This window comes from Triticum dicoccoides, chromosome 2B (genome assembly GCF_002162155.2).
Source record: "Triticum dicoccoides isolate Atlit2015 ecotype Zavitan chromosome 2B, WEW_v2.0, whole genome shotgun sequence".
NCBI lineage: Eukaryota > Viridiplantae > Streptophyta > Magnoliopsida > Poales > Poaceae > Triticum > Triticum dicoccoides.
In genome coordinates this window covers 133,299,038-133,326,794 of record NC_041383.1, presented here as the reverse complement: position 1 = coordinate 133,326,794, position 27,757 = coordinate 133,299,038, and the positions used below count along the sequence as shown (strand labels likewise).

The following is a 27,757-nucleotide window of genomic DNA, read 5'->3' as shown; positions in this document are numbered from 1 at the left end:
TCCCGGCGAATTCCCGTAACTCTCCGGTACTCCAAAAAATACCCGAATCACTCAGAACCTTTCCGAAGTCCGAATATAGTCGTCCAATATATCGATCTTTACGTCTCGACCATTTCGAGACTCCTCGTCATGTCCCCGATCTCATCCGGGACTCCGAACTCCTTCGGTACATCAAAACTCATAAACTCATAATATAACTGTCATCGAAACCTTAAGCGTGCGGACCCTACGGGTTCGAGAACAATGTAGACATGACCGAGAACCGTTTTCGGTCAATAACCAATAGCGGAACCTAGATGCTCATATTGGCTCCTACATAGTCTACGAAGATCTTTATCGGCCAAACCGCATAACAACATACGTTGTTCCCTTTGTCATCGGTATGTTACTTGCCCGAGATTCGATCGTCGGTATCTTAATTCCTAGTTCAATCTCGTTACCGGCAAGTCTCTTTACTCGTTACGTAATACATCATCTCACAACTAACTCATTAGTTGCAATGCTTGCAAGGCTTAAGTGATGTGCATTACCGAGAGGGCCCAGAGATACCTCTCCGACAATCGGAGTGACAAATCCTAATCTCGAAATACGCCAACCCAACATGTACCTTTGGAGACACCTGTAGAGCTCCTATATAATCACCCAGTTATGTTGTGACGTTTGGTAGCACACAAAGTGTTCCTCCGATAAACGGGAGTTGCATAATCTCATAGTCATATGAACATGTATAAGTCATGAAGAAAGCAATAGCAACATACTGAACGATCAAGTGCTAAGCTAACGGAATGGGTCAAGTCAATCACATCATTCTCCTAATGATGTGATCCCGTTAATCAAATGACAACTCTTTTTTCCATGGCTAGGAAACATAACCATCTTTGATAAATGAGCTAGTCAAGTAGAGGCATACTAGTGACACTATGTTTGTCTATGTATTCACACATGTATTATGTTTCCGGTTAATACAATTCTAGCATGAATAATAAACATTTATCATGATATAAGGAAATAAATAATAACTTTATTATTGCCTCTAGGGCATATTTCCTTCACAGCCTGGGCTAGCAGGGTGGATGTCGTTGAGTTTCTGTTTGTGTTTCATCCGTAGTCGGATGGTGCCCTTATGTAAGATGATGTTGTATTCGTGTGCCATTGTATGCCTCTTGTATGTATCCCCATCTATTATGTAATGTTGATGTAATGATATCCACCTTGCAAAAGCGTTTCAATATGCGGTTCTATCCTTGGTGGGACCTTCGAGTCTCTTTAGGATAGTATCGCATATTGGGCGTGACAATGGCCTCCCCTTTGGATGCCAACTCTGCCACCAGCGGAGGCGCGTCGGCGGCCGCAACCCCCGTCCTGGAAGATTTCTTCGATCAGCTAGATCTGAACGATGAGGAGTTCAATGATGTTGAGATTGATGAGGAGGATCCCGAAATCAAGGAGAGTGTTCGATGGCTAGCCCTAGCTAGGGTTCACACCGATAAGAATTTCTCACAGGTAACCTTTTACAAGGATATGATGGCAGCCTGGAATCCGGCGCAACGGGTGAGATTTCGCCCGGTCGGACCCAACAGATTCGTTGTCCAAGCTTCTTGCTTGGGCGACTGGGAGCGGATGATGATGCAAGGCCCTTGGCTCTTCCGCAACATGGCAGTTCTGATGTGTTCGTACGATGGTTTCACCAAAGCGGATGATGTGATTTTTGATCATATGCCCATCTGGTTGCAGGTTCATAAACTCCCAGATCCCTACTGCAAATAGGATATTGTGGAGCGACTCCTTAAAGGGGCTGGCAAAATATTGGAGATGTGTTTGAACGGCAATACCCGCGAGGACTACATTAGGGTTAGGGTAAACCACAACATCAAGCAGCCTCTTACAAAGTTTGTTAGTGTTGTTCGAGCGCAGGAGAGACAGTTTATTTGGTGCGGTATGAGAAGTTGGCACGTTTTTTCAGTTTCTGTGGTCGGATAGGACATGAGCACAAGGTGTGCGGATCCGGTGTTCATGATAAGCAGAATCTCAAGTTTGGTGATTGGTTGTACTCTGACGGCCCCAGCCGGCCGAGGCCTGAGCAAAACTCCAGCAAGGTAGATAAATCCCGCCCGCAAAGGAAGAACGGCAGCCCTAGTGCTCCATTGGACCCTGGCCTCAAGGCTATGGATCCCGAGACTCTTGACACAGCCACAAGCCCGGTGAAGAACCTGGGTACAGTCATGGAAATTGATAGAGATGCAAGGAAGAGATTGAACATGGACAGTGCTGGAGATGAGACTTTGAACAAACCAAAAAGTAAGGATGAGGTTCTGGCCATTACGGATGGCAGCGGTCAGGATCTAGGAGAGAATGCCTCGCCAACGAGCAGCTCTTCTAGCAGTAAACGTGTCAAGCTTACCAAGGATAATGCGACCACTCAGAGATCGGCAGCTTCCCTTGAGGAAGACCACCGGACGTAGTGAATACCCTAGTTTGGAACTGCCGCGGGGGGGGGAGGGGGCGCCGGATAGTTCGTGAGGTTTTGGCCCTCTCAAAAGCCAATAACCCCAAGCTTGTCTTCCTGTGCGAAACTAGGCAAGCTACTGTGAAAATAGAGAAGTTGCATTGGAGACTCGGTCTGAAAGGATTTCATGGTGTGAGTAGTGACGGGAGGAGTGGGGGCTTAGCACTTTTCTGGGATGAGTCCCTCTCGGTTACGGTGATTGATTCCTGCAATCGTTTTATTGATGTCAGTGTGGTGGATGGTGGGTCGAGCACATCTTGGCGGTGCACCTTTGTCTATGGAGAGCCTCGGGTGGAAACTCGTTATCGCATGTGGGAGCACCTCTGCAGGCTTCGAGCTCACTCGCGCGAGCCGTGGATGGTGTGTGGCGACTTCAATGAGGCTCTATGGCAACATGAACATTTGTCAAGGACAGAACGCTTGGAGGCGCGGATGGTGGCCTTTAGAGATTGTTTGGAGATGTGTGAGCTCGAAGACCTAGGTTTCTCGGGGATTCCATTCACATATAACAATGGACAGGATTCAGTCCGCAATGTTCAGGTCCGTTTGGACTATGCTTGTGCTGATGAAGCTTGGCGGGATACATTTCCGTTTGCAAAGGTGGTTCATTTAGCCACCTCATGTTCGGATCATTGCCCTCTGTTGATATACTTGGAGGGTTTGCAGGACCAGCAGCGTCGGCCTGCCCCCTTGCATTGTGAAATCATGTGGGAACATGATACTGGCCTGCCTAACGTGATTGCTGAAGCATGGAACAAACACAAATCCATAGGCGGTATGGGATCGGTGGCCAGGTCCTTGCGGGAGGTTGTGAAGGATTTGAAGGAATGGAGTAAAAGGCAATTCAGCAATGTGTTGAAGGATATTGAGAGGCTCCGTGCGCAACTAGAAGACCTGCAGCTGGCTGGAACGGACCGTACTGAAGTCCGGGATAAAATGAACCAGCTTGACGAGCTATTATCAGGGAGGAGATGCTATGGCTCCAGCGATCACGGATCACCTGGCTGAAGGAAGGTGAGCGCAACACCAAATACTTGCATCGGAGAGCGGTTTGGCGAGCCCGTAGGAACCTTATACAATGCCTACAGAAACAAGATGGGACGTGGTGCAGTGTCCCATCCGATATGGAGAGAATGGCTCACTCCTACTTCAAGGAGATCTTCACGAAAGATCCAACCCTATCTCCGGACGTGGTGTTGGACTGTATTGTTCCAAAAGTTACAGAGGAGATGAATGCTTCGTTATGCAGGCCTTACTCATATGAGAAGATCTCTAATGCTCTATTTCAAATTGGGCCTCTGAAAGCACCAGGATGTGATGGACTACCTGCTAGGTTCTTTCAACGGAATTGGGCATTACTCAAAATTGAAATTTTTGCTGCGGTTCGCGAGTTCTTTGCGTCTGGAGTTATGTCGGATGATGTTAATGACACGGCTATTGTGCTAATTCCTAAGGTTCCTCATCCCAAGGACCTGAAAGACTTTAGGCCAATAAGCCTGTGCAATGTTATATACAAGATCATCTCAAAATGCATGGTCAATAGACTGCGACCCATTCTAAATGACCTCATCTCCGAAAATCAGAGCGCCTTCATCCCGGGGAGGCTGATCTCTGATAACTCTATAATTGCGTTCGAATGTATCCACCATATTCAGTCGGTAAGGAACAATGCATCGGGCCTTTGTGCTTACAAGCTTGATCTCTCTAAGGCCTACGATAGGGTGGATTGGTTGTTCTTGGAAAAGGCCTTGGCTAAATGGGGCTTCTCGCCCATCTGGATTGCTCGTGTTATGGCATGTGTTTCGTCGGTGAAATACTCGGTAAAATTTAATGGGAAACTGCTGGAGTCCTTCTCTCCGTCGAGGGGACTCCGTCAAGGTGATCCACTGTCTCCATTCCTCTTCTTATTTGTAGCTGATGCTCTTTTTGCGTTGGTTGAAAAGGCTGCAAGGGAGGATGGTCTGAGTGGAGTCAAGATAAGTAGAGGTGCTCCGGAGATTACTCACCTCTTATTTGCGAATGATTCACTCCTATTTTTTCATGATACTAATCAGCAGGCATTATTAGTGAAAGGGGTGTTGAACACATTTGCGACGGCGACTGGACAACTCATAAACCCGTCGAAGTGTTCCATTCTTTTCTCAAACCAATGTCAACCTAACGTGATTCAAGAGGTAAAAAACACGCTGGATATCACCCAGGAAGCGTTTGAACCCAAGTACTTGGGTTTGCCGGTTCCGGAGGGGAGGATGTATAAAGGAAAATTTGAGACTCTCCAGGAGCGTTTGAGGAAAATCCTCGTGGATTGGAGTGAGCAGTACATGTCATCGGGGAATAAGGAGATACTTATTAAATCAGTGGCACAGGCCATTCCAGCATATGCTATGAGTGTTTTCAAACTCCCGGCTTCGGTCTGTGATGATCTAACAAGGATGATACGCCAGTATTGGTGGGGGGTAGAGAACGGAAAGAAGAAGATGGCCTGGATGAGTTGGGATAAACTGCGATTGCCTAAAAACATGGGTGGCATGGGTTTTAGGGATATGAGAGCATTTAACCAGGCACTGCTAGCTAAACAGGCCTGGAGGCTCCTGGAGAGGCCGGATAGCCTATGTGTGCGTCTGTTGAAGGCAAAATATTATCCTTCTGGTCAGCTTTTGGATACGGTGTTCCCAGGCTCCGGGTCTAAGGTGTGGAAAGGAATCCTGCATGGCCTTGAGTTGGTCAAGAAGGGCGTCATTTGGCGAGTCGGTAATGGCTTGAAGATTCGTACTTGGCGAGACCCTTGGCTGCCTCAGCCTTTCTCCTTCCGTCCGATCACTCCAAAGGGAAACTGTCGCTTCAACAGGGTTTCTGACTTTTTGGATGACAATGGTGCATGGAATCATGCTCGTCCCAGGGAGTTCTTTTGGCCGATGGATGTTGATCACATCCTGAAAATCAGAACTTCGCCTCGCCAAAGAGATGACTTCTTGGCCTGGTATCCGGAAATAAGTGGTGGTTTCACGGTGAGAAGTGCCTACAAGTTGGCTACACATGATCATAATGTTGTCAAGGCTAATGGTGCATCGAGTACTGTCCCAGAGGGGAACCGTTCAGGGTGGAACTATATTTGGAAGTCCGGGGTTCCTCAAAAAATGAAGATCAATGCATGGAGATGTGTGACGGGAACTATGGCAACACAGAGTTGCAAGGCCTACAGACACTTGGCGATGCGCTCAACCTGTCAGATATGCGGGGTGGAGGAGGAGGACTCATTTCATGCCTTGATAACTTGTTCACACGCACGAACGCTCTGGACTAATATGTGTCGCCGCTGGCCACTTCTGGAGGATGATCTCCTTATCCATGATGGGAAAGAATGGCTGACTTCTTTGCTGGCGAAGTGCTCGACCGACGTCCAAGATATGTTGATTATGTTTATTTGGTGGATTTGGCAGCTCTGTAATGACTTGATCCACGGAAAGGAGGTTTCTCCTATCCCAGCCACCGTCCAATTTTTGGACAGTTACTACAAGTCCTTAAAGCTTGCTGCGGGTTACACTACGGAGGAGATCATTAAAGGAAAAATGTCAACCGCGGCGGTGTCGTTGCCAGACCAAGGTGGCAGGGCCTCTACGACTCCATGGCCGGCACCGCAGCTTGGCAGGGTGGCTCTGTCAGTTGATGGCTCGTTCCTGCAGGAGGATGGCTCTGCGGCCGTCGGTATGGTGCTTCGGAACGACAAAGGAGAGGTCCTAATGGCAGCCTACCGCTTCATCTTCTACTGCAACGACCCACTGGAAGCAGAATTACATGCGATCATGCAGGGTTTGGCCCTAGCACCACAACATTCTAACTTATCGGTGGTGGTTCAAACGGACTCCTCTGAAGCTTTGTCTAACTTGACAAATGATGCACTTCTTTGTTCGGCTTATGGACAGATCGTCATGGAGATCAAAGCACTTCTAGGTACTAGGGAGTTTTTTCCTCAAAAGATTAGTAGACTTCAAAATAGAGTTGCCGACCGGTTGGCTAAGTATAGCCGCACCGAGCGTGCCACGACTGTTTGGCTTGGCTCGGTTCCACCTTGTATCGAGGATGTGTGGCCTCTCGATTGTAACTCTATAACTCTGCAATAAACTCCCTTTACCTTCGGAAAAAAAATGTCGATGGCTTTTGCAATTCACTCGACCAAGGTTGGATCTTTTACATTGTGGTATGGAGATTGCTGCTGTTATCATTGGCGGATGTTTTTACAATTTTGCCAGGCGGCTGCGCACTTTTGCCTCCGTGTTCCGTCCCCACAAAGACTAGAGCCAGACAAAACCAATCATACAAGGTGAGCGCCGGGGAGACGCCGGAGCAAGACGAAGCCGGCGGCCATGGGGACCCAGACCTCGGAGGCGGGGAAGGAGATGAGGGAGTGGTGCGTCGCCCTCCCCAAGGTGGAGCTCCACGCCCACCTCAACGGCTCCGTCCGCAACTCACCCTCCTGTCAGTACCGCTCCCTCTCCCCCTCCCCTCCTCCCCGGCCCCCGGTCCTTCGTGCCTTCCATCCGGTAGCTAAGGCCTGCTTGATCGTCTGCATCCTGGGGGCCAACAGCGTCTGCTACCGCTCTCCCAGATCGTTTTGCTGAACGATTCATCATCTGATACTGTACTGACCACGTAAGATTTTTGAAAATTTAGCCTACCAAAAACGTCTTATAATTTGGGACAGAGGAAGTAGATGCCATGTGCGTACCGAAACTGTTCTGTGATAGTGTCATAGTCTCATGGATGCTCCCTAGCTACTTAAATCACCTACCAATTTTACTACCATGGTGATTTCAGGGCGCAATAACTGCATTGTCTTCAACACGTACTTCTTTTCTCAAATACGCAGCAAAACGCGCAACATTTTCTTCACTTTTATACATTATTAGTATCATATATGAAGCATCTCTGATTTTCTTCGGTACCATTCGTTTCTCAGTGTTATACTTTCTTGTCTTCTAACAATGCCAACTTAGCATGCTAGTATTTTATCAAGATGGAAAACATGATTGTCCATTGGAGTTGATATTTATATTTTTAGAAATTGATATCCTTTTGTTGCCATTTCTTGAATAGAGAACTAGCAAAAGAACTAGGTGACAAAGGAGTCATTGTCTTTGAAGATGTTAAGGATGTGATCAAGAAGAGTAAGTAGACCATTTCCATGCCGTTTTCTAATGTTGTTACCTACCCATAATTCATATCAAAACATGCTATGAACCAAATATGAACATCTTTGAAATTGTGTACTTATATTTCTCTGTTTGCAATTGTATTATTTGTATGGCTTGAATTCCATGTCTGCTTATTAACTCTGGTTTTAAATTTTCAACAGGTGACAGATCTCTCCCAGAGTGTGTTAGGCTCTTTGATTTGTTTCATATACTTACAACTGACCACGATACAGTAACAAGAATCGCCAAGGAGGCATGTTAATCGTTATTTGCGTTATTTCACATTGTTCTACACAACATTTCTTCAGTTAATTGTTCAGACAAAACTAGCAGGGTGTGGGAGATTTTGCTGCTGAGAATGTTGTGTATTTAGAAATAAGGACGACACCTAAGGTGCTACTTTTGGATTCTTTTTCATATTAGTTCACAATTCTACAAGTCTGTGCGCAATGTGACTAGTTTTGTGTCTCTTTTGCTCTCACCGCCTAGAATAATGAAGCCAAGGGGATAACCAAGCGATCCTACATGAATGCTGTTGTAAAAGGTCTTAAGTCTGTCAAAGACGTTGATGTTGTTCTAAACGATGAAAAATTAAGTTGTACACCAATGAGTGATTTGGGTGGCGACGCAAAGAGAAAGAAGATATATGTTAGGCTCCTTCTGAGTATTGACCGTCATGAGACAACTTCTGCTGCATTGGATACTGTATGTTGATCTTCCACTTTAGCCTATACTCTCAACAAATCTTGGAACATATTTAATAGTTTACTTCCTTTCATCAGGTTAATTTAGCCATGGAAATGAAGGACCAGGGTGTAATTGGCATTGATCTCTCTGGCAATCCAGTTGTAGGGGAATGGTAAGAAATATTTTATATCTGGCTCGAACTAAATGAAAACATGTTAACTATTTATGTGCTAATATTTTCAAAATTTGTGAAGGGAGACATACCTGCCTGCTCTAGAACATGCTAAAGAGCTGGGAATCCCCACCACAATTCACTGTGGTGAGGTATGAAAATGTATGTAAAGATTTGCAAACGGTACTTCTGCCCTAGTAAATATTACTAGTGAACAACAGGTACCAAACAGGAAGGAGATCCAAGCAATGCTGGACTTCTGCCCTCAAAGGCTGGGTGATGTCTGCTGCCTGGACGACGAAGAGTGGAAGAAGCTCAAGTCATCAGTGATCCCGGTGACCTTATTTCTGTTCCTCGCCTTTCATCATTTGTAGCTATTCTATCTCAGCCATGCTTACCTAACTTCCAAGACGAAATTCTGCAGGTGGAGATATGTTTAACCTCCAATGTTATGACCGGAGGCACCCCTTCTCTTGAGCTTCATCACTTTGGTCTGTACAACCCAAAATCCTTGACAAAAAAAAACAGCAAGCATCTTAATGCTCCGAGTTTCTGAATTTGTGCAGCTGACCTCTACAACGCGAAACACCCCCTGTCGATATGCACCGACGATTTTGGCCTCTTTTCGACGAGCCTCTTGTTGAGTAAATAGGCAATTTCTCGATTAAATTAATCCACGAGTAAATCACTAGCATGGCATTGACTAAGTTGATGACGTACTGACTTTGATCTAAACATGCACGTACTAAGCAAACAGTAGACAAATCTACACATACTGCTAGTACTGCTAATATGAAATTAATCAGGAGCGGGATAAACGAGTTATACCCTTCAGTAGGGCATGCAGAGGCCGTGGCTTTGGTGGCAGCAGCGGCATCCTCGGCGGCCTTCTTGTCGGCTTCAGCTTTCTCGGCGGCGGCACGGTCGGGGTCGGTGGACATGGTGATGATGAAGGCGATGCGGACGTAGAGGAAGTAGACGATCGGAAGCGAGCAGTCGCATAATCGCTGCCCAAAAACCTATTCGCCCCTCACCCCGTACAGGAACCAGAAGGGCGTGGTTTCGGAGACCTGCTCTCCCGTCGACCGTGTACGCGGCGGACCGGATGGAGTCACCGGCGGCAGCATCAGCAAAGGAACGACGGTGGGCGTGTGCGTGAGCAGATATGATCTGTTCGTGACGGCTAGGCTTAAGGAACACAACACACTTATATAGACGCAGCCGCGTGGAGAGACTGGCAAAAATAAGCGCATAGGTGTGAGCTCGGCTCGGCTCATTCCCGCGTCGCGTCGCGTCGAGGCGAGGCGGGCGGCGGAGGAGGAGCGCGCGAGGGCCTCTTCTCTTCTCAAGCTCCAATAGCATGTAGAAGAGCCACCCTTATAAACCACTCCAACTTTCCTTCCACTAGCATGGTGGGACTAAACTTCCCACCACCTTGTCATGCCACCTACATGGGCCCTTAGAGATCAAATCTGAAATTGTTATATGGGCTCTAGGCCCATCTCACATTTTAACAATCCCCCACCAGATCTCAGGGGCCCACTTTGTCCTTTGTTCCAAACGCTATTTTGATATACTAGCGTTTCAGTGAAGACCTGTTAAGGTTGAGCTTCACCTAGAGCAAGTAGCTACGCTCCTTCACAACTGAACAATGGACTATGCCTTGAATTGTTAGTTTGGCGTAAAGAAGTTTCACCACATGTCTTACTAGTACTGGGCTGCCGAAGGCTGACCCCTCGGGTGGAGCATATAAGTCACACTCCTGGGCTATTCATGAGCTTACTAGAGATCATCCCAATCTCATAGACTGTGACTAGCAGTCGGGCTCACGTAGGTGTGTTCCTCCAAAGATTGCTCTGTAGGATAGCATCTTGCTTATACATATAAGCCTTGGAACACATTAAGACAATAGTCATCCTTCCATACGGTTTCCGAGAGTATTGCATCTCCAACGGAGTGGGTTAGTAAAGTTACTCTCCTCAGTTCACCACTGGCTTGTTTCCCAGGTCCTACTTCACGGGATCTCCGATCACATAGGTTGGGTTACCACCATGGCAACTCATGTGGGTCTCATACCCATCTCCCTCGATGCACTATCTATCACTACACGTGATAGCCCTTTCGTAAAGGGATCTGCCAGATTCTTAGCCGTATGGACATAGTCCAGCGCTATCACTCCGGAGTTTCTTAATTTTCTGACAGCTTTTAATCTCATTCTTATGTGTTTGTTGGACTTTATGTTGTCCTTTGAACTCTTCACCTTGGTGATGACAGTCTGATTGTCACAGTTCATAAGGATAGCCGGAACCGGTTTATCAACCAGTGGCAAGTCCATCAAAAGATCTCGAAGCCATCCTGCTTCTACACCAGAAGTGTCTAATGCTGTTAATTCTGCTTCCATTGTCGATCTCGTTAAGATCGTTTGCTTGCAAGACTTCCAGGAAACAGCGCCACCTCCAAAAGTAAACATATACCCAGTTGTGGCCTTCATCTCATCAGCATCAGAGATCCAATTCGCATCACTATACCCTTCAAGTACCGACGGGTCTCCGGTATAGTGAAGTCCATAGTTCATAGTACCTTTCAGATAGCGCATAACTCTTTCAACAGCATGCCAATGTACATCACCCGGTTTGGAAACAAACCAGCTCAGTTTTCTCACATCAAACGCGATGTCAGGCCTCGTTGCGCTCGCTAGGTACATCAGTGAACCAATGATTTGAGAGTATCTCAATTGATCTTTAGCCATGCCTTTAGACTTTCGAATCAACACGCTAGGATCATATGGTGTTTGAGATGGTGTGCAGTCCGAATATCCAAAACGACTCAACACCTTCTCAACATAATGGGATTGCAGAAGTGTGATCCCACCCTCATTATCTCTCAGTAGCTTGATGTTCAAGATAACATCAGCCACACCAAGGTCCTTCATCTCAAAGTTCTGAGACAGAAACGATTTGACCTCCTCAATGACTTTGAGGTTTGTTACGAATATCAGTATGTCATCAACATACAAGCACAGTATAACTCCTTAGCCCCCACCATGGCGATAGTATACACATTTGTCAGCCTCATTAACAACGAAACCAACAGATGTCAGAGTTGTATTGAACTTATCATGCCATTGCTTAGGTGCTTGCTTCAGGCCATATAAAGATTTCAGTAACTTACACACCTTCCTTTCCTGACCATCTATCACAAAGCCATCTGGTTGTTGCATGTAGATTTCCTCATTTAGCTCTCCATTCAGAAAAGCCGTCTTAACATCCATTTGATGGACGAGAAGACCATGTGAGGCCTCCAACGAGAGTAATACTCGAATGGTGGTCAGTCTAGCCACAGGTGAATAAGTATCAAAGAAATCTTCCTCTTCTTTCTGGTCATAGCCTTTGGCCACAAGCCTGGCCTTGTACTTTTCAATCGTACCATCGGGCCTAAGCTTTTTCTTGAACAACCACTTACATCCCAATGGTTTGCAACCATAGGGACGCTCAGTGATCTCCCGTGTCCCGTTAGCCATGATGGAATCCATCTCGCTACGGACCGCATCCTTCCAGTAGTCAGCTTCTGGAGAGGCATACGCTTCTGAGATAGAAGTGGGAGTATCATCCACGAGGTACACGAAGAAATCATCACCAAAGGTCTTTGCAGTCCTTTGTCTCTTGCCCCTACCAAGGGTTTCCTCGTCATCCTCCTCGGGATTTTCATCATGTGTTTGTTCATAATATTCCATAGGAATGGCAGGCTCAGGAGTCTCCTCAGATTCCTGTCTAGAAGTGCTTTGCATATCTCTCATAGAAAAAATATCCTCAAAGAATGTAGCATCCTTAGACTCTATGATTGTACCGACCTTCTGGTCAGGTAACTCAGATTTCACTACTAGAAATCTATAGCCAACGATGTTCTTAGCGTAGCCCAAATTAACGCAGTCCACAGTCTTGGGTCCAAGCTTACGCTTTTTGGGGATCGGCACGTTGACTTTCGCCAAACAGCCCCAAGTACGCAAGTACGAGAGTGTTGTCCTTCTATTTTCTCATCTCTCATAGGGAGTGATCTCATTATCCTTTATCGGAACTTTATTCAGGACATGACATGCCGTCAATATAGCCTCCCCCCACCATGCCTTGGATAAACCCGACGTATCTAACATGGCGTTAACCAGATCCGTTAGAGTACGGTTTTTCCGCTCGGCAACCCCGTTTGACTGGGGTGAATAGGGAGGCGTCCTCTCATGAATAATGCTGTGTTCCGCACAGAAGGAATCAAACTCACTCGAGAAGTACTTCCACCACGATCTGAACGGAATCGTTTAATTTTCTTTTCAAGTTGATTCTCAACTTCTGCCTTATAGATTTTAAAGTAGTGTAGAGCCTCATCTTTAGTATTTAACAGATACACATAGCAATACCTAGTGGAATCATCTATCAATGTCATGAAGTATTTCTTTCCACCTTTAGTCAGTACACCGTTCATCTCACAAAGATCAGAATGTATGAGTTCTAATGGTGCCAAGTGTCTCTCCTCCGCAGCCTTGTGAGGCTGGCGAGGTTGCTTAGCTTGCACACATGACAGGCACTTAGAACCTTTGGCTAAAGTGAAACTCGGGATTAAATCCAACTTAGCTAGCCGCGTCATAACACCGAAACTTATGTGACAAAGACGTGAATGCCAAACCTCAGATTCATTAACACTCGAATGAATATGGTTCACGACTTTATTACAGAAATCTGCGAGGGAAAGGCGAAACATCCCTCCGCTCTCATAATCTTTTCCAACAAATAGTCCATACTTAGTAACAACTAATTTATTATACTCGAATACCAACTTAAACCCTTCTCTACATAGAAGGGAGCCACTATCGAGGTTCTTCTTGATGGCGGGGACATACTGCACGTTCTTCAGCTGCACGATCCTTCCCGAAGTAAACTTCAGATCGACCGTGCCAACACCATGAACAGAAGCACTCGCGCTATTCCCCATCAATACGGACCCGTGGCCTGTGACCTGGTAAGAAGAGAACAATGAAATGTCAGCACACACATGAACACCTGCACCTGTATCCACCAACCAATCGGTAGGCTGAAACACTGAAAAAACGGTAAATAAATTACCGTACCCAGATGCACCATTCTCATTGTTGCCCACAATCATGTTGACAGACTTGGAGTCCTGTCCTGACTTCTTAAACTTGTTTGGGCACTTGTTGGCCCAATGTTCAGTCGAACCACAAGTAAAGCAGCCCTCATCCTTCGTGTTCTTCTTGAAGGTCTTCTTACCCCTCTTCTTGAAGTCGGTATTCTGTTGGACACCGTTCTTTCCCTTGAACTTGTGGGAGTTGAAGTTTCTCTGGTTCACCATGTTGGCAACAGAAGTCCCTTCGGCCCCTTTTCCGTGCGAGTCCTTTGCCCTCGAATTCTGCTCAACACTCAGATGGTCAATGACATCCTCCACAGAGAATTCACGCCTCTGATGTTTCAGAGTGGTGGCAAAATTCCTCCAGGAATTGGGGAGCTTAGCGATTATGCAGCCCGCGACAAACTTGCCCGGTAACTCGCACTTCAGAAGCTCAAGCTCCTTAACAATGCATATTATCTCATGAGCCTGCTCTAGTACAGGACGGTTCTCAACCATCTTGTAATCGTGGAACTGCTCTATAATATACATCTCGCTCCCTGCATCGGCGGCGCCGAACTTAGATTCGAGCGCCTCCCACAAGTCCTTGGCGACATGCACATGTAAATATGCGTCGACCAGTTTATCTCCGATCACGCTAAGAACTGCTCCGAGAAACACAGTGGTTGCCTCCCTGAACGCCTTCTCCTGTTCAGGAGCAATCGTTCCCGTGGACACACCGGTGACCCAGAACACGTTCATAGCCGTGAGCCATAAAGTGGTCTTTGTCTGCCAACGCTTAAAATACGTACCGGTAAACTTATCCGGTTTCAGTGTTGTGGCAAAGCCACTTGCCGAAAAATTCCTACACATAATAGGTTTTTGGATTGTTGAGTAAATAGGTAATTTCTCGATTAAATTAATCCACGAGTAAATCACTAGCATGGCATTGACTAAGTTGATGACGTACTGACTTTGATCTAAACATGCACGTACTAAGCAAACAGTAGACAAATCTACACATACTGCTAGTACTGCTAATATGAAATTAATCAGGAGTGGGATAAACGAGTTATACCCTCCAGTAGGCCATGCAGAGGCCGCGGCTTTGGTGGCAGCAGCGGCGTCCTCGGCGGCCTTCTTGTCGGCTTCAGCTTTCTCGGCGGCGGCACGGTCGGGATCGGTGGACATGGTGATGATGAAGGCGACGCGGACGTAGAGGAAGTAGACAATCGGAAGCGAGCAGTCGCGTAATCGCTGCCCAAAAACCTATTCGCCCCTCACCCTGTACAGGAACCAGAAGGGCGTGGTTTCGGAGACCTGCTCTTCCGTCGACCGTGTACGCGGCGGACGGGATGGAGTCACCGGCGGCAGCAGCAGCAAAGCAACGACGGTGGGCGTGCACGTGAGCAGATGTGATCTGTTCGTGGCGGCTAGGGTTAGGGGACACAACACACTTATATAGACGCAGCCGCGTGGAGAGACGTGGGCTTGACCCACGTCCGAGTCCGTGACAGCCCACGATCCGACGTCTTAGATCGTGGCCCTGCTGTCAGAACCTCTCCGTTAGTAACTGGCAAAAATAAACGCATAGGTGTGAGCGCGAGGCGAGGCGAGGCGAGGCGGGCAGCGGCGGAGGAGGAGCGCACGAGGGCCTCTTCTCTTCTCAAGCTTCAATAGCATGTAGAAGAGCCACTCTTATAAACCACTCCAACTTTCCTTGCACTAGCATGGTGGGACTAAACTTTCCACCACCTTGTCATGCCACCTACATGGGCCCTTAAAGATCAAATCTGAAATTGTTATATGGGTTCTAGGCCCATCTCATATTTCAACACCTCTCAGACGAGTATTACCTCGTCGCATCTACCTTCGGTACGCGCGCATTTCTCCTAGAAACAGTACCCATCGATCAGAGGTTATTCCTCAGTAATTCCAACAACATATACTTGCTTACACCGACTCTGAACATTGAATTCGGTGTGTAATTTGCCAGGTCTTAGCAAGGCCGAGCTTTTTCGGCTAGCCCAGGGCGCGGTGGAGTTCGTGTTCGCGGGCGACGAGGTGAAGTTAGGGTGGTGTTTGAGCGAGCAGCGACGGCGATGTAGTCCCCATCGGCCTTGCTCTCCGATGTATTTGTATGTGTTTCCTTAGTAGATAAGGAGGAGGAGATGGATAGAATAAAGAAATCTCATGTACTGTGTGCGCCCCTGGCGGATCAAATGACGCACCGTGGTTCAGTTACCTGGACGGGACGGCGATTCAGTCTTTCTTTTCCCCTGAACCAGAACATTCGTTCGGTTTGGTTCTTGTCAACGGAATCACACGGAGCCCACGTAGGATCGATCGATCGATCGCGTGCATTGGATTATACGGTTGCACAATACAGAATGCACAACAGCGGCATTACGACGAACAATCGGTGAAGTGCTAATCTGGTATACAGATGCTCTGAACACATTTCATAGAACCCATTGTTATATCTGGTAGTTGTATATCCTGTTACTCCGAATGGTAATTTGATAGCATTCGCGAAGCGGGGTAATATATTGCTGCGTGTGGTTTGTTTTGTTTTTTCGGAAAGGAGGTTAGACCCCGGCCTTTGCATCATAGTGATGCACAACCATTTTTATTAATTGAGTGATAGTAATTGATACACCAGAAGCCTTATCCCCTCCCTCGTTGCCCCTGCGTACGACAGGGAGGGCACCCTAGCCACCACCGCCGGTACTCTCCCATCTCGTCTACTCCACTGCGGGCGGCCGTCCCCTGCCGTGGCGTCGACGGGTGGGGGTGGCGGCGCATCAGTGGGGGTGGGCTTCCCCTCCTATGCGCAGGTTCGTGATGCGTTGGCCGGCGGCTGCTCCTAGTCGGTGGTGACGACAACTCAATGCAGGGTGTGCCAGTGGTTGGCCGGTGGAGGCAGGGGCGATCCGGGGAGGGAGGCAGGGGTACCTCTCGATCTTGTCATCGCGGAAATCTGGAGGCACTAGATCGGTCGTGGCAGTGGCCCCGGTCTACGATGGTTGCGGTGTGGCTGGCGGCTGCCTGCGACCTCCCACTGCTCGTGCTCCGGCCGGCTAGGCCCCCTTCCTACCATGGGGCGATTTGGGGCGAAAGGTGCCGCCTTTTGCCCTTCTTTGGTCGGCGGCGATTGTGGTTCTTGGCGTTCGGTGCTGGTGGTGAGGTAGATTCCTTGCGACCAGTCGCACCGCATTTCGGAGGCGGGGTTTGATTGTTGGGGCCATCCCCTTGTCTGCTCGTGGCCAGGCCGATGGCGCCGGCGCCCGTGGACGTCGTATTCTTCTTGAAGGCGTCATCGTGGCCTCTCTCTGTCCTTCGGGTGGCTCTAGGTGAATACCTTGATGCTTTGGATTGGGTGGCGGCGACACTACATTGTCGTTTCCCTTCTTGAAAGCGCCGTCTTGGGGTCCCTGATTGTCAGCCTCGGCTTTGACGTTGTTCTTCTACACAATTGTATTACCGAAAAAGGCTTTCGCCCCGCTTTATAGATAAAGCAACTGTCCAAGCCAAACATCCAACAAGGTTCACCAACACACACACACACACACACACACACACACAGAGAGGTCTAGCACAACAAGTAGTCAAAAAAGGTTAATGCTGAGGGCACAGCTCAACAAGCCCTTAAAAAGATAAAAAACACGCACACGCGGGGTGCGGCAAAGCATCTAGTCGGGCTCCAGGGGTGGCGGGGGGAGCGGGGGCGCCAAGCGGAAGGCCATCGAACGAAGGTCGGCGATGAGGTTGTTCATGACGTCCCGATCCTGGAGGCGGCTAAGCGGCCGCCAGAGCTGCAAATATCCACACATTTTAAAAATGGCGTCAGTAGCACGTCGGAGAGGGACCTTCTGAATGACAAGCTTATTGCGAACGGTCCAGAGCGTCCAGGCAAGGACCCCAACCGAGAGCCATCTGATATGGCGGTAGCGAGGGGGGAGGCGTGGATTTGCGCAAGCAAGTCAGGGAAGTTGGTGTTACACCACTGGCCCCCAACCGTCTCGCGGAAGCAGGACCAAAGGAACTGAGCCGTAGAGCACGAGAAGAAGATGTGGTTAGCATCCTCCACCGTGTCGCACAAGGGGCACATCCCGTTCCCAGGTCCATTATGCTTAAGGACCTCCACGCCGGACGGGAGGCGGCCGCGAATCCATTGCCACAGGAAGATCCTGATCTTCAGGGGCAAGAGGATATCCCAAATCAAACTGAAGGGCTCGGGGGCCGTCGAGGGGGCGATGACCGCGTAGAGGGATTTGGTGGAGAAGCAGCCGGAGGGCTGAAGCCGCCAAGAGGTGACATCCGGGGTGCCAATGCCGTCCATAGGGAGGAGGGTGATGTCCTACATTAGGGCATCCCAAGCAGCAACTTCAGGGGAGCCAAAGGGACAGCAGAAAGCGAGGCGCCCTAAGTCAATAAGGGCCGTCTCAACAGAGACACGAGGGTCAACTGAAATTGCGAAGAGCTCCGGAAATCGCGCGGCCAAGGGGGAGTCGCCAATCCATCGATCAAACCAGAACAGGATCGAGGACCCGGTACCTACCGCAATGGATGTGCCAATACGAAGCACAGGAAGCAGCTGGGCGATGGCCTGCCAAAACTGGGAGCCGCCCGAGCACTGACAAAATGCAAGGGGCTATCCTCGAAGATACTTGTTCTGGATGATGGTGAGCCAGAGACCTCCATCGCCATTAGCAATGCGCCAGAGCCAGCGAGTCAAGAGGGCTATGTTCATGGGGCGGGAGGACGGGATCCCAAGACCTCCCTGGTCCTTGGGTTTGCAGATATCGGGCCAGCTAACCATAGGGTACTTCTGCTTATCCCCCTCCCCAACCCAGAAGAATCTGGATTGCTACTTGGCGATCTCCTGATGGAGGGTCTCATGGAGGCTATAGAAGCTCATGAGGAACCACAGAAGGCTAGCAAGCGAAGAGTTGATAAGGATCACGCGAGCAGCCTTCGACAATCAACGCCCTTTCCAGGGTTCAACGCGATGTTGCATACGGGTCACCATGGGGCGGAGGTCCGCCACGATGAGCCGCGAGTCACTAATGGGGATCCCCAGGTATGTCGTGGGGAAAGAACCCAACCGACAATTAAGTCGGTCCGCTATGGCCTGTGCTTCCACCGGGGGGAACCCGAGAACCATCACTTCGCTCTTATCGAAGTTGATGGTTAGGCCCGACATCTGTTGGAAGCACAGGAGGAGGAACTTCGGGTTAGCAATGTCTTGGACGGAGCCCTCCATCATAATTATGGTATCGTCCGCGTATTGGAGGAGGGAGACCCCTCCCCCTCCGACTAGGTGGGGGACGATGCCGCGAATATGGCCAGCATCTTTGGCCTTATCAAGGATGGATGCAAGGGCATCAACCACCATGTTGAACAAGAACGACGAGAAAGGGTCACCCTGGCGAACCCCACAGGGGGTAGGGAAGTAGGGCCCAATGTCTCCGTTGATGTTCACAGCGGTCCGGCCACAGGAGACAAGTTGCATGACCCTAGTCACCCACCGGTCATCGAAGCCCTTGCGAAGCAACACTTCTCGCAAGAAGGGCTAGTGGACCGTGTCGTAGGCCTTGTGGAAGTCTAGCTTCAAGAAAACCGCCCGACGGTGTTTCATCCGGACCTCATGGAGGACTTCATGGAAAACCAGAACCCCATCCAGAATAAATCGGCCTTGTATGAAGGCGGATTGGTTCGGGTGGCTAATCGTGTCCGCAAGCAGGGTCACCCTATTGGCGTACCCTTTGGCCAGGATCCGGAATATCACATTAATCACTATGATTGGCCGAAATTGGCGGATGTCGGAGGCGCCCGGGACCTTGGGGATGAGGGTCACGATGCCATAGTTAAGATGCCCAAGATCCATAGTGCCCGAGTAGAATTCCTCAAACAGGGCCATGACCTCCGGCTTGATGGTCGGCCAGAACGTCTTAAAGAACGTTACGGGCATGCCATCCGGTCCCAGGCCCGAGGAGGGGTTCATGCCTTTAATAGCCGTGAGAACCTCGTCCCCGGTGAAGGGGCCACTAAAGCAGCATTGGCCGCATCAGAGACCAATTGAGCACCCGACCAAATGTCGGGGGCGAGACTAGCCCCACCCTAAGGGGTGGGGGTAAATAGGGCTTTATAGAAGCCATCTACATGGGCACGGATGGCCGAGGGGCGAACGAGAGGCGAATCTCCATCCCAAAGGCAGTGGATGGAGTTTCGGCGCCGGCGGCCGTTCGCCACCGCCTGGAAATAGGCGGTGTTGGCATCACCCTGAAGTACCCACCGTTGGGTACCACGCAAACGCCAGTAGGCCTCTTCATCAGTGTAGATGGTTGAGAGCCGGTCTTCAAGGTCATATCGCAACATCCACTCATCCGGGGAGATTCCGGACGTGTCAGCACGGGCGTCCAGAGCTTGGATAGCCAGCAGGAGGGCCTTTTTTCGCTCTCGGAGATCCCGGCCAAGGTTGGCACCCCAACCCTTCATGAATTGGCGGGCGAGCTTGGCACAGAAGTGCCACGAGTCAACTGCAAACATGGCGCGATGAGGGGAAGAGCGGGCAGAGATCCCGCGAGCAGCGACCGCCTCCCGGAAGTCGGCCTGGTTGAGCCAGAAGAGCTCGAACCGAAAACGCGGTGGGGTGGGGGGGGCGCTTGTCGACAGTGGAGAGGAGGAGGGGGACATGATCAGACCCGATCCTGGTAATCGCACGAAGCGAGGCTAGGGGGCAACATAATTCCCATTCTGGGGAAACTAGGACGGGATCCAAGACGGATCGCGTCGGGTCAGCCCGACGGTTTGTCCAAGTGAACCTGGCACCCGTCCGATCCAGCTCACGGAGACCCGGCTCCGCGATCCAGTCATTGAATAGCTGCATTCGGAGGAGGTTAATCCGGTCATTATTCTTCTCATCCGGGGATTAGATGAGGTTAAAGTCTCCGCCCACAACAACTGGGAGGAGGGAGTTGGAGATCTTCAAATGAAGCTCTTCCAGGAAGGCCGGGGAGCGGCGGTGGTCCACCGGACCATAGACAATCACAACCTGCCATTTGAAGTTGAGAGCCCGCTCGAAGATCTCCATACTAACGAAGAATTCACCCCGGTCCATGCCACCAACCTCAAAGGTGGCATCCTTTACCCCTAACAGGATGCCGCCAGAGTGGCCTGTGGTCCCACTAGAAGGGAGCCAATGCCAAGCGAAGAGGTGAGAACTAAGACACTCGAGCTCTTGGAGGGAGAACTCAGTGCGCATGGTTTCCTGGATGGCAATGATGTCGATGTGTTCGTCTCGCATGTATTCGATGAGTTGGCGGCGGCGGCCATCATGGCTGAAGCCGCGGATGTTCCAGAAAAGGGCCCGCGTCTAAGCCCCCATAGGGGGCTGCTTGACCCCAGGACACGGGAGGCGCTTTGCGCGCGGAGAGCAACAGTGCGAGAGCGGGTGCGGCCACGGATCACTCCGTCGGCCACCGGAAGACCCAGACCTGCGGAGGTCGCGGTCGAATCCTCGGTAGGCCGGAGCAAGCGTGCCCGAGTCTCAGCCAGCTTGCCATCTAAGATCTCACGAGCCCTAATGGTCGCGATCTGTTCTAAGGGGGGGCCAACTTCCCCTTTGAAAACGATGGCCGAGTCAGTGGCCATCTTGGCGAGGTGGCCAAGAGGGACGGCCTCAAGCGCGGAAAAGGAACAACTGAAAGAACTGGGGGGGACAGGATCCACACCTGACTCGAGGTTCCGGACCGCCGCCCGAAGCTCTGCGCGCTCAGCGATGGACGGAGCCCGGGAGTCCGCCGGACGGGTCACGTCGAGGCGGGCGTTGTGGCGGGACGCCGTCACCGGCGTCGATGTGGAGCGGGGCCGCCTGGCGTACGCCACCGTCGATGGAGGGTGAGCGGAGGTCGGAGTGGTCACGACCACGGCCACCGTCGCGGTCGGGGAGGTAGGCGGGGCGAGGAGAGCGTCGGGGGCCACCGGCGAGGGAAGCGGGGCGACGACCTCCAAGATGTCGCCAGCCGCAACGCCCGTGGGTGGGAGGGACGGAGCCGGCGCGCCGACGGGGGCGCACCCGCCGCCACCCGTGGGGATTGGGGAGGTTGAACCAGGGGGGCCGGGGGGTCCGGGACCGACGACGAGGCGCGAAGGGTGGAGATGACGGAGGGGGAGCGCGGCGACAAAGTCGGCATGACGAGCAGGCCCACATTGAAGATGTCACTGGCCGACTCGGAAGGAGGCGAAGGGGGCGCGACCGGCGTGGAGACCAGGTGGAGCGCACACAATTGTATTTTGCCTTGGGTGCATGTGATATGTGTGTCCAGTTCTATATGCGGGTTTGTATGGTCATTGCTTTATATATATAATGGGGTGTGATCTTTTCTGGGTAATTGAGTAATAGTCACGTGGTTGACATGTCTATTATGGTCCGGCCTGACCAACGTTGGATCTTTTACATTGTGGTGAACTGGAGATGGAGATTGCTGATGTTATCGTTGGCGGACGTTTTTATTTATGTTGAGAGAGAGGATATTAGTAGATGTCCCTATCAATTCTAAGCTAGATATGCTCATGTGTGCGCTTTAGGCTTTCCCGGCTTTTTTTTAAGGTCATCCATGACTTATGTATTCAGATTCACCTGCAGCTTATCTAGGGTTTATCCTTGGAAGCCAAGAGTAAGCTTAAGTCGGCTACATAAAGATGGTAAGCTTAATTAACACTGAGGCTGGACTATGCAGGATACATCAAACTCATGGCCCATGCATTCACAACGCAACGCAATAACACACAAGACGAAACTTACATAACCCTAATCAGCATTTCCCATAAGCCCATCCAGGGCGAGTTAACTACTTAATAAGGCATTTAACTGATTTAACAGCCATACATCCAAGCATATATAATGCCACGCACGCAACATACTAGTAGTCGGCTGCTAATCTTTACTTAATAATAAAGAGAATTAGGTTTCTTCCATACGTCACAAAAAATACCCTTGAAGTTGGCAAAATTTACCCACCAATGCCACCCGTAAGTGGCAAAAAACGGTTCACGCATCGCACTGTTGGTTCTGGTTTATATAAGCCGAGATCCACTAACATAACACAAAGATACACTGATCGCAGTGGCCAGCGCCGCCAGGGTTCGATCCCCAGCCTGCCCACCTTTTATCTCTTCTTTTTCGTCTCGCAAGTGCGCCTACTCATCCCGCGCACAGTAATGGGCCGGCCCATTTGCAGGTTGCAACGCCCCTGTTTTTATTTCATTTTTTGCCTTTCACGTTCTTATTTCTGTTTTAGTTTTTTCTTCTTTAGATTTATTCGTGATTTCCAGAAAAAAATATTTCAAAAAAAGTCTTGAAAAATTATAAATTGTGTGAATTAAAAAAACATTCGGAAAATCATAAAATGATCATGATTTCAAAAATTGTTCATGTATTATAAAAAACTATCACGGTTTCAAATAACTTTTCAGGAAATAAAAAATGTTCATGATTTTTTAAAAATATCCAGTATTCAAAACATATTAGGGAATTTAAAAAATGTCCATTAAAGTTTGGAATATGTTCACAAAAATTAAAAGAGATCCATAAATAATGAACATAATGAACCGTCGCAGGAGATCTGTAGGGGTCGCTTCATGATTGTATTCAGTCCCTCGATTTGGATAAAAAAAAAGTTGTCCATGTCTTGTACACCGCTGAGCCCTCAAAAATTGACACAACTTTCTAAGGGTTAATTTTTGTAAGCTATATAAAAATGACTAAATTTCTATTTTGCCTTCATACACAGCTATATTTTTTTTACACCACATTACTAATTATTATAAACACCGTTACGTTAGGTCAAGGTGAGGCACTCACTCATCGGTCTAGCTCATGCAGTGTCCATCAATGCAGTTTTATCACCGACATTTTTTTCGTTATGACGCGTTAGAAAATCAAGTCGTGGTGAGACCATCACATTTTTTATTTTTAAAATGACTTTTTAAAAGTCCCTTATCTCGTCATGACATCACCCAGACATACTTTATGAAATTACATTCTAAAATTCCTTATCTCATCCTGTCATTTGGTTCATAATTTTTTTATATCTATCACACGTGCATAATCTAATAGCCTTTCTCCCGTTGCAACGCACGGGCATATTTGTTAGTTAACCAAATGTGTTCATATGCAAGTCCTGCAACTGACATATGTCACCGAGTTACCCGGGCGTCCAATATAGTACCTTGACACAACAACAAAGTCTTCCGGAAAACCCGAACTTCCAAGAGTGGCGAAACTTTTTCCAGAACCGAGACTTTTTTGCGACGCTGATGCGTACGCGGAGATGCACGTCCTTGGACGCCCCGTGCAGGGTCGCCGGCATAATGGACTTCAGGGGGGGCTCGCACGGCCCCGACGAGCTCCACACGGCTGACTCCGTCGACATCGTCTCACCTGCGGTGGAGAGCTCGGTCACGTACTGCGGCCCCGCCTCCGCGGCCGCGGACGCCCTGAGGCACAGCACGGAGACTGCCTTGAACGCGCGGCTCTCGTCGCCGCCGCTGACGAACGGGCCCCAGCCTTGCTCCGCACCGGCCGCCCAGAAGTTCTCTACCAGGCCGTCGGCGTCGCCCACGGCCAGGAGGAACACGCGCTCGTCCTTCTCCGCGAGCAGGAGGACCCGGCGCTCCGACGCCGGCACGACGAGCTGGTACTGGTCGCCGTAGGTGATTCTGGCCGCGCGCAGGGAGTGCACGGCGACGAGGTGGTCGAGGAGCGCCCGTGGCGGGGCCTGGAAGCCACAACCGGGCTCAGTGCAGTAGCAGTCGTCCGGGCTAATCCGGGTGGCGCTGGGAATTGCTGCTGCCATTGGGGCAATGGGGCTAGTCAAGATGGTGCTTCTGCTTGGCCTCGTCGGCAAGCAGAAGTGAAGAAGGGTGGTGGCCGGCCTGGGTTTTTGTAGTGCTTTGGCCCGCGGATGTGTGGCATCACTTTACCCCGGGGATACACGGTTGGCATCGCTCTTTGGAAGCGAATATTGTTTTTTACTTATCTGCCCCCGTCCCCAGTAAAAATGTCATTTCGGCAATAAAATTTACCTTTTAAAAGTTCAGCCAAAAATAATCTACTTTTTATTCTTTTTTACCAAATATGACCTTGTAAAGATTTGTTTGGTGTGCTGGGAGTTACGGAGAATTAACTCTCTTGTAAGTCAAATTCCCTCTCAATCTTCTCTTTGTGAGACTATATGCATGAAATAAAGGTGGACTGATACATCACATACCCCAAAGTAATTAGGCTGGTCAGGCTAGTCATAGTGAGAGTAACATAGGTAGTAATATAGATGCCACATAAGCAAAAATGTTGATGTGGCAAGTAGTTAATGAGGAGAGAGGCAAATAGAGTAACCTAATATGTTACCATCACATAGCGTTTTCCAATGCAAAATGAGTCTACAAGACAATAAATGAACATGTGTATGTTACTACACATATGACACTTCCCACTATAAGGGTAGTAACATAGAGTAGTAACGTATGCATGTTACTACTCTAAGTTACTCCCCACTATGACATGTACATGTTCATTTATTGTCTTGTAGACTCATTTTGTATTGAAAAGCGTTATGTGATGGTAACATATTAGGTTACTCTATTTGCCTCTCTCCTCATTAACTACTTGCCACATCAATATTTTTGCTTATGTGGCATCTATGTTACTACCCATGTTACTCCCACTATGAGCAGCCTAGCCATAGTGAAAATAACTTAGATAGTAACATAACGCATCCCAAGACATGTATGCTTATGTGGCATGAAGTTAATGAGGAGAGAGGTATTTGTAGTAACATAATATGTTACTCCCTCCGTCCAGGTGTATTGGGCGCCTAAGGAGCTGCGCCATGATCTAGATGTGATTGGATTGGTCATATTATTAGATATAATTAGCATTAAATATCTTATAAGCTGAGCTAATTGATTGCAATTCCTTCGCCTTACCAATCAACATGCAGCATGAAACGCATGCAACCAGAGTTATTGCCCATAAGATTGAAAACTTGTGGATGAGGGTGAAGCGAACGAGGCACGGGAGTGATACGAGGCTGATTTAATTCCTTCGCGTCTTACTCATTTGAAAATTCTAAAATCGCTAAGATGCCCAATACACTTGGACGGAGGGAGTACCGTAACATAACGCACCCCAATACAAAATGAGTCTACAACATAATAAATGAAAGCTTGCATGACACTACACTTATGTTACTACTTACTATAATGGTAGTAACTTAGACTAGCATGTTACTAGTCTAAATTACTGTCCACTATGACTAGCCTAAGCCATTCATTTGGTCCCGAATCATAAATCTGCGGTCGGGCTCGCTCCGTGTGTTTACGAATCTCTCGTCGCTCTGCTTGATAAAACGATTTGTTTCATTCTCCCACATCAGCGAAAGATAACACGCGGTACTTGTAGAGCTTGTCGCTCAGACGTTTCTTTTCTCGACCAGGCATCCCTTTTCATTAATTTCAATATCATTATAAGGAAGATTAGCATGAGCGTAAAAAGGTGGGGGAGTTGGTACATTGTCAGAAACCCTGCTGCATTTCTGCCTTTGCAGTCCAAAGAAGAGCGGAAGAATGGAGGCGCAAAATAAAAGTCATCTTCCGCTCCCGAGCTCATTTGAACTAGTAAAATCGAAAGAAAAAAATTGAAAACAATGCAAACATTGACAAAAGTTTTACATGACCATAAAATCTCATCTTGAAAAAACATTTGTGGAAGTCGTGGCAAAAGAACAAAATCAGTACTTCAAAATGCTTTCAAAAATAACACTTTTGGAGTATCATTATTTTTTTGTTTTTGCCATGAATTCCAAGAATGGGATTTCAAGGTGAAATTTTGTGAGCAAGTAAAAACTTTTGTCAATCTTTTTATAAAAATATCCACAGTTTTTTTTTACAGTTCACCGAGCTCACCTTAGGAGCTCAAAAACTTCACTTCCGGTGTAAAAGTGCTATTTCTTTATTTCCACCGGGCGGGCGGGGGCAGATCGAAACAATTCCATCTCGGTGCATATCACGACATGGTGGATAAAAGGAAAGCGACTTCTTCTTTTTTTTGCGAAATAAAGAGAGCGGCTTCTGATTGAACGGGTCATGCACGGGCTCATGGCCGTGCCGAGCTAGGCTCACTGCCATTAGCACTCTGGCCCGGAGATTAGACGGGTCAGGCAGGCTACTTGTGTAGGACAGAGAATACGGCCAAAACGGTGCGCAATTCCTAAGCGTCTCGGAATAAAGCAGCTCATATTAAGCGCCCGTGCCTCGTTGTCAGGCAGCACCGAACAGTACGTGAATTTTTGCACCTTAAGTTTTGGACCAGTACCAAAAGTCACTACGTCAGCTGTTAAGGCTGGTCACAGTGGGGAGGAACTTAGGAGTAACATCACACACTCCAATACAACTTTGTTTATGTGGCACGTATTTAGTGAAGAGAGAGGTGCTTGTGATAACTAGCTAAGTTATCGGAACATCACACACTTCAAAAAACAATGAGTCTATAACCTAATAAATACATCGTTGCATGACACTACATAGATGTTCCTACCTACTATGATAGTAGTAGCATAGTCTAGGGAAGTGTGAAGTTACTAGCTTATGTTCTTGCCCATTGTGACCAGCCTAAGAGCAACTCCAACAGGCCGACCAAACGGATGGCGCATTTGTTCGACTTTTGTCCGTTTTGATCGGCCACCTGCCCGGCGTCCGTCCAGTTTGCATTTGGATCGGCAGTGCGCCCAACGCGCCGACCCATTTCATGTCCGCGTTCAACTTTTTTTTTAAAGGCACACGGGCGATCATGCCAGCGGCCATGTCTCATGCCGGCATCATGCCAGCGTCGGCATACAATGTCGGCTTCAGAAAATATCACCATAGTTCATGATGGCGCATTCGCCAGCCGGTCCGGCACACATGCCAACACACAAAAAAGGGTGGGACTTGAGTTCGACCGCGCCGTCGCGGCTCCCGTGGTCATGTCGGCACACCTGCCGGCATACAAAAAAGATGGCGCTCACCGCCATAGATCACTCGTCG

At 48.8% G+C, this 27,757-nt stretch overlaps 1 protein-coding gene and 1 pseudogene across 1 annotated transcript; one reads left to right on the top strand and one right to left on the bottom strand.

Annotated features, from left to right (window-relative positions):
• The first annotated feature begins 6,827 nt into the window (after nt 1-6,827).
• On the top strand, nt 6,828-16,539 carry LOC119360670 (N6-mAMP deaminase-like). Its single transcript, XM_037626206.1, has 10 exons — nt 6,828-6,986; nt 7,601-7,671; nt 8,243-8,403; nt 8,481-8,557; nt 8,640-8,711; nt 8,766-8,833; nt 9,124-9,201; nt 15,515-15,544; nt 15,666-15,738; nt 16,332-16,539. The coding sequence occupies exons 1-10, from the start codon at nt 6,871-6,873 to the stop codon at nt 16,537-16,539; spliced, it is 954 nt and encodes a 317-aa protein (XP_037482103.1). The 5' UTR covers nt 6,828-6,870.
• A 778-nt stretch (nt 16,540-17,317) lies between these two features.
• Nucleotides 17,318-19,310, bottom strand: LOC119360669 (annotated as a pseudogene).
• Between the last annotated feature and the right edge of the window lie 8,447 nt (nt 19,311-27,757).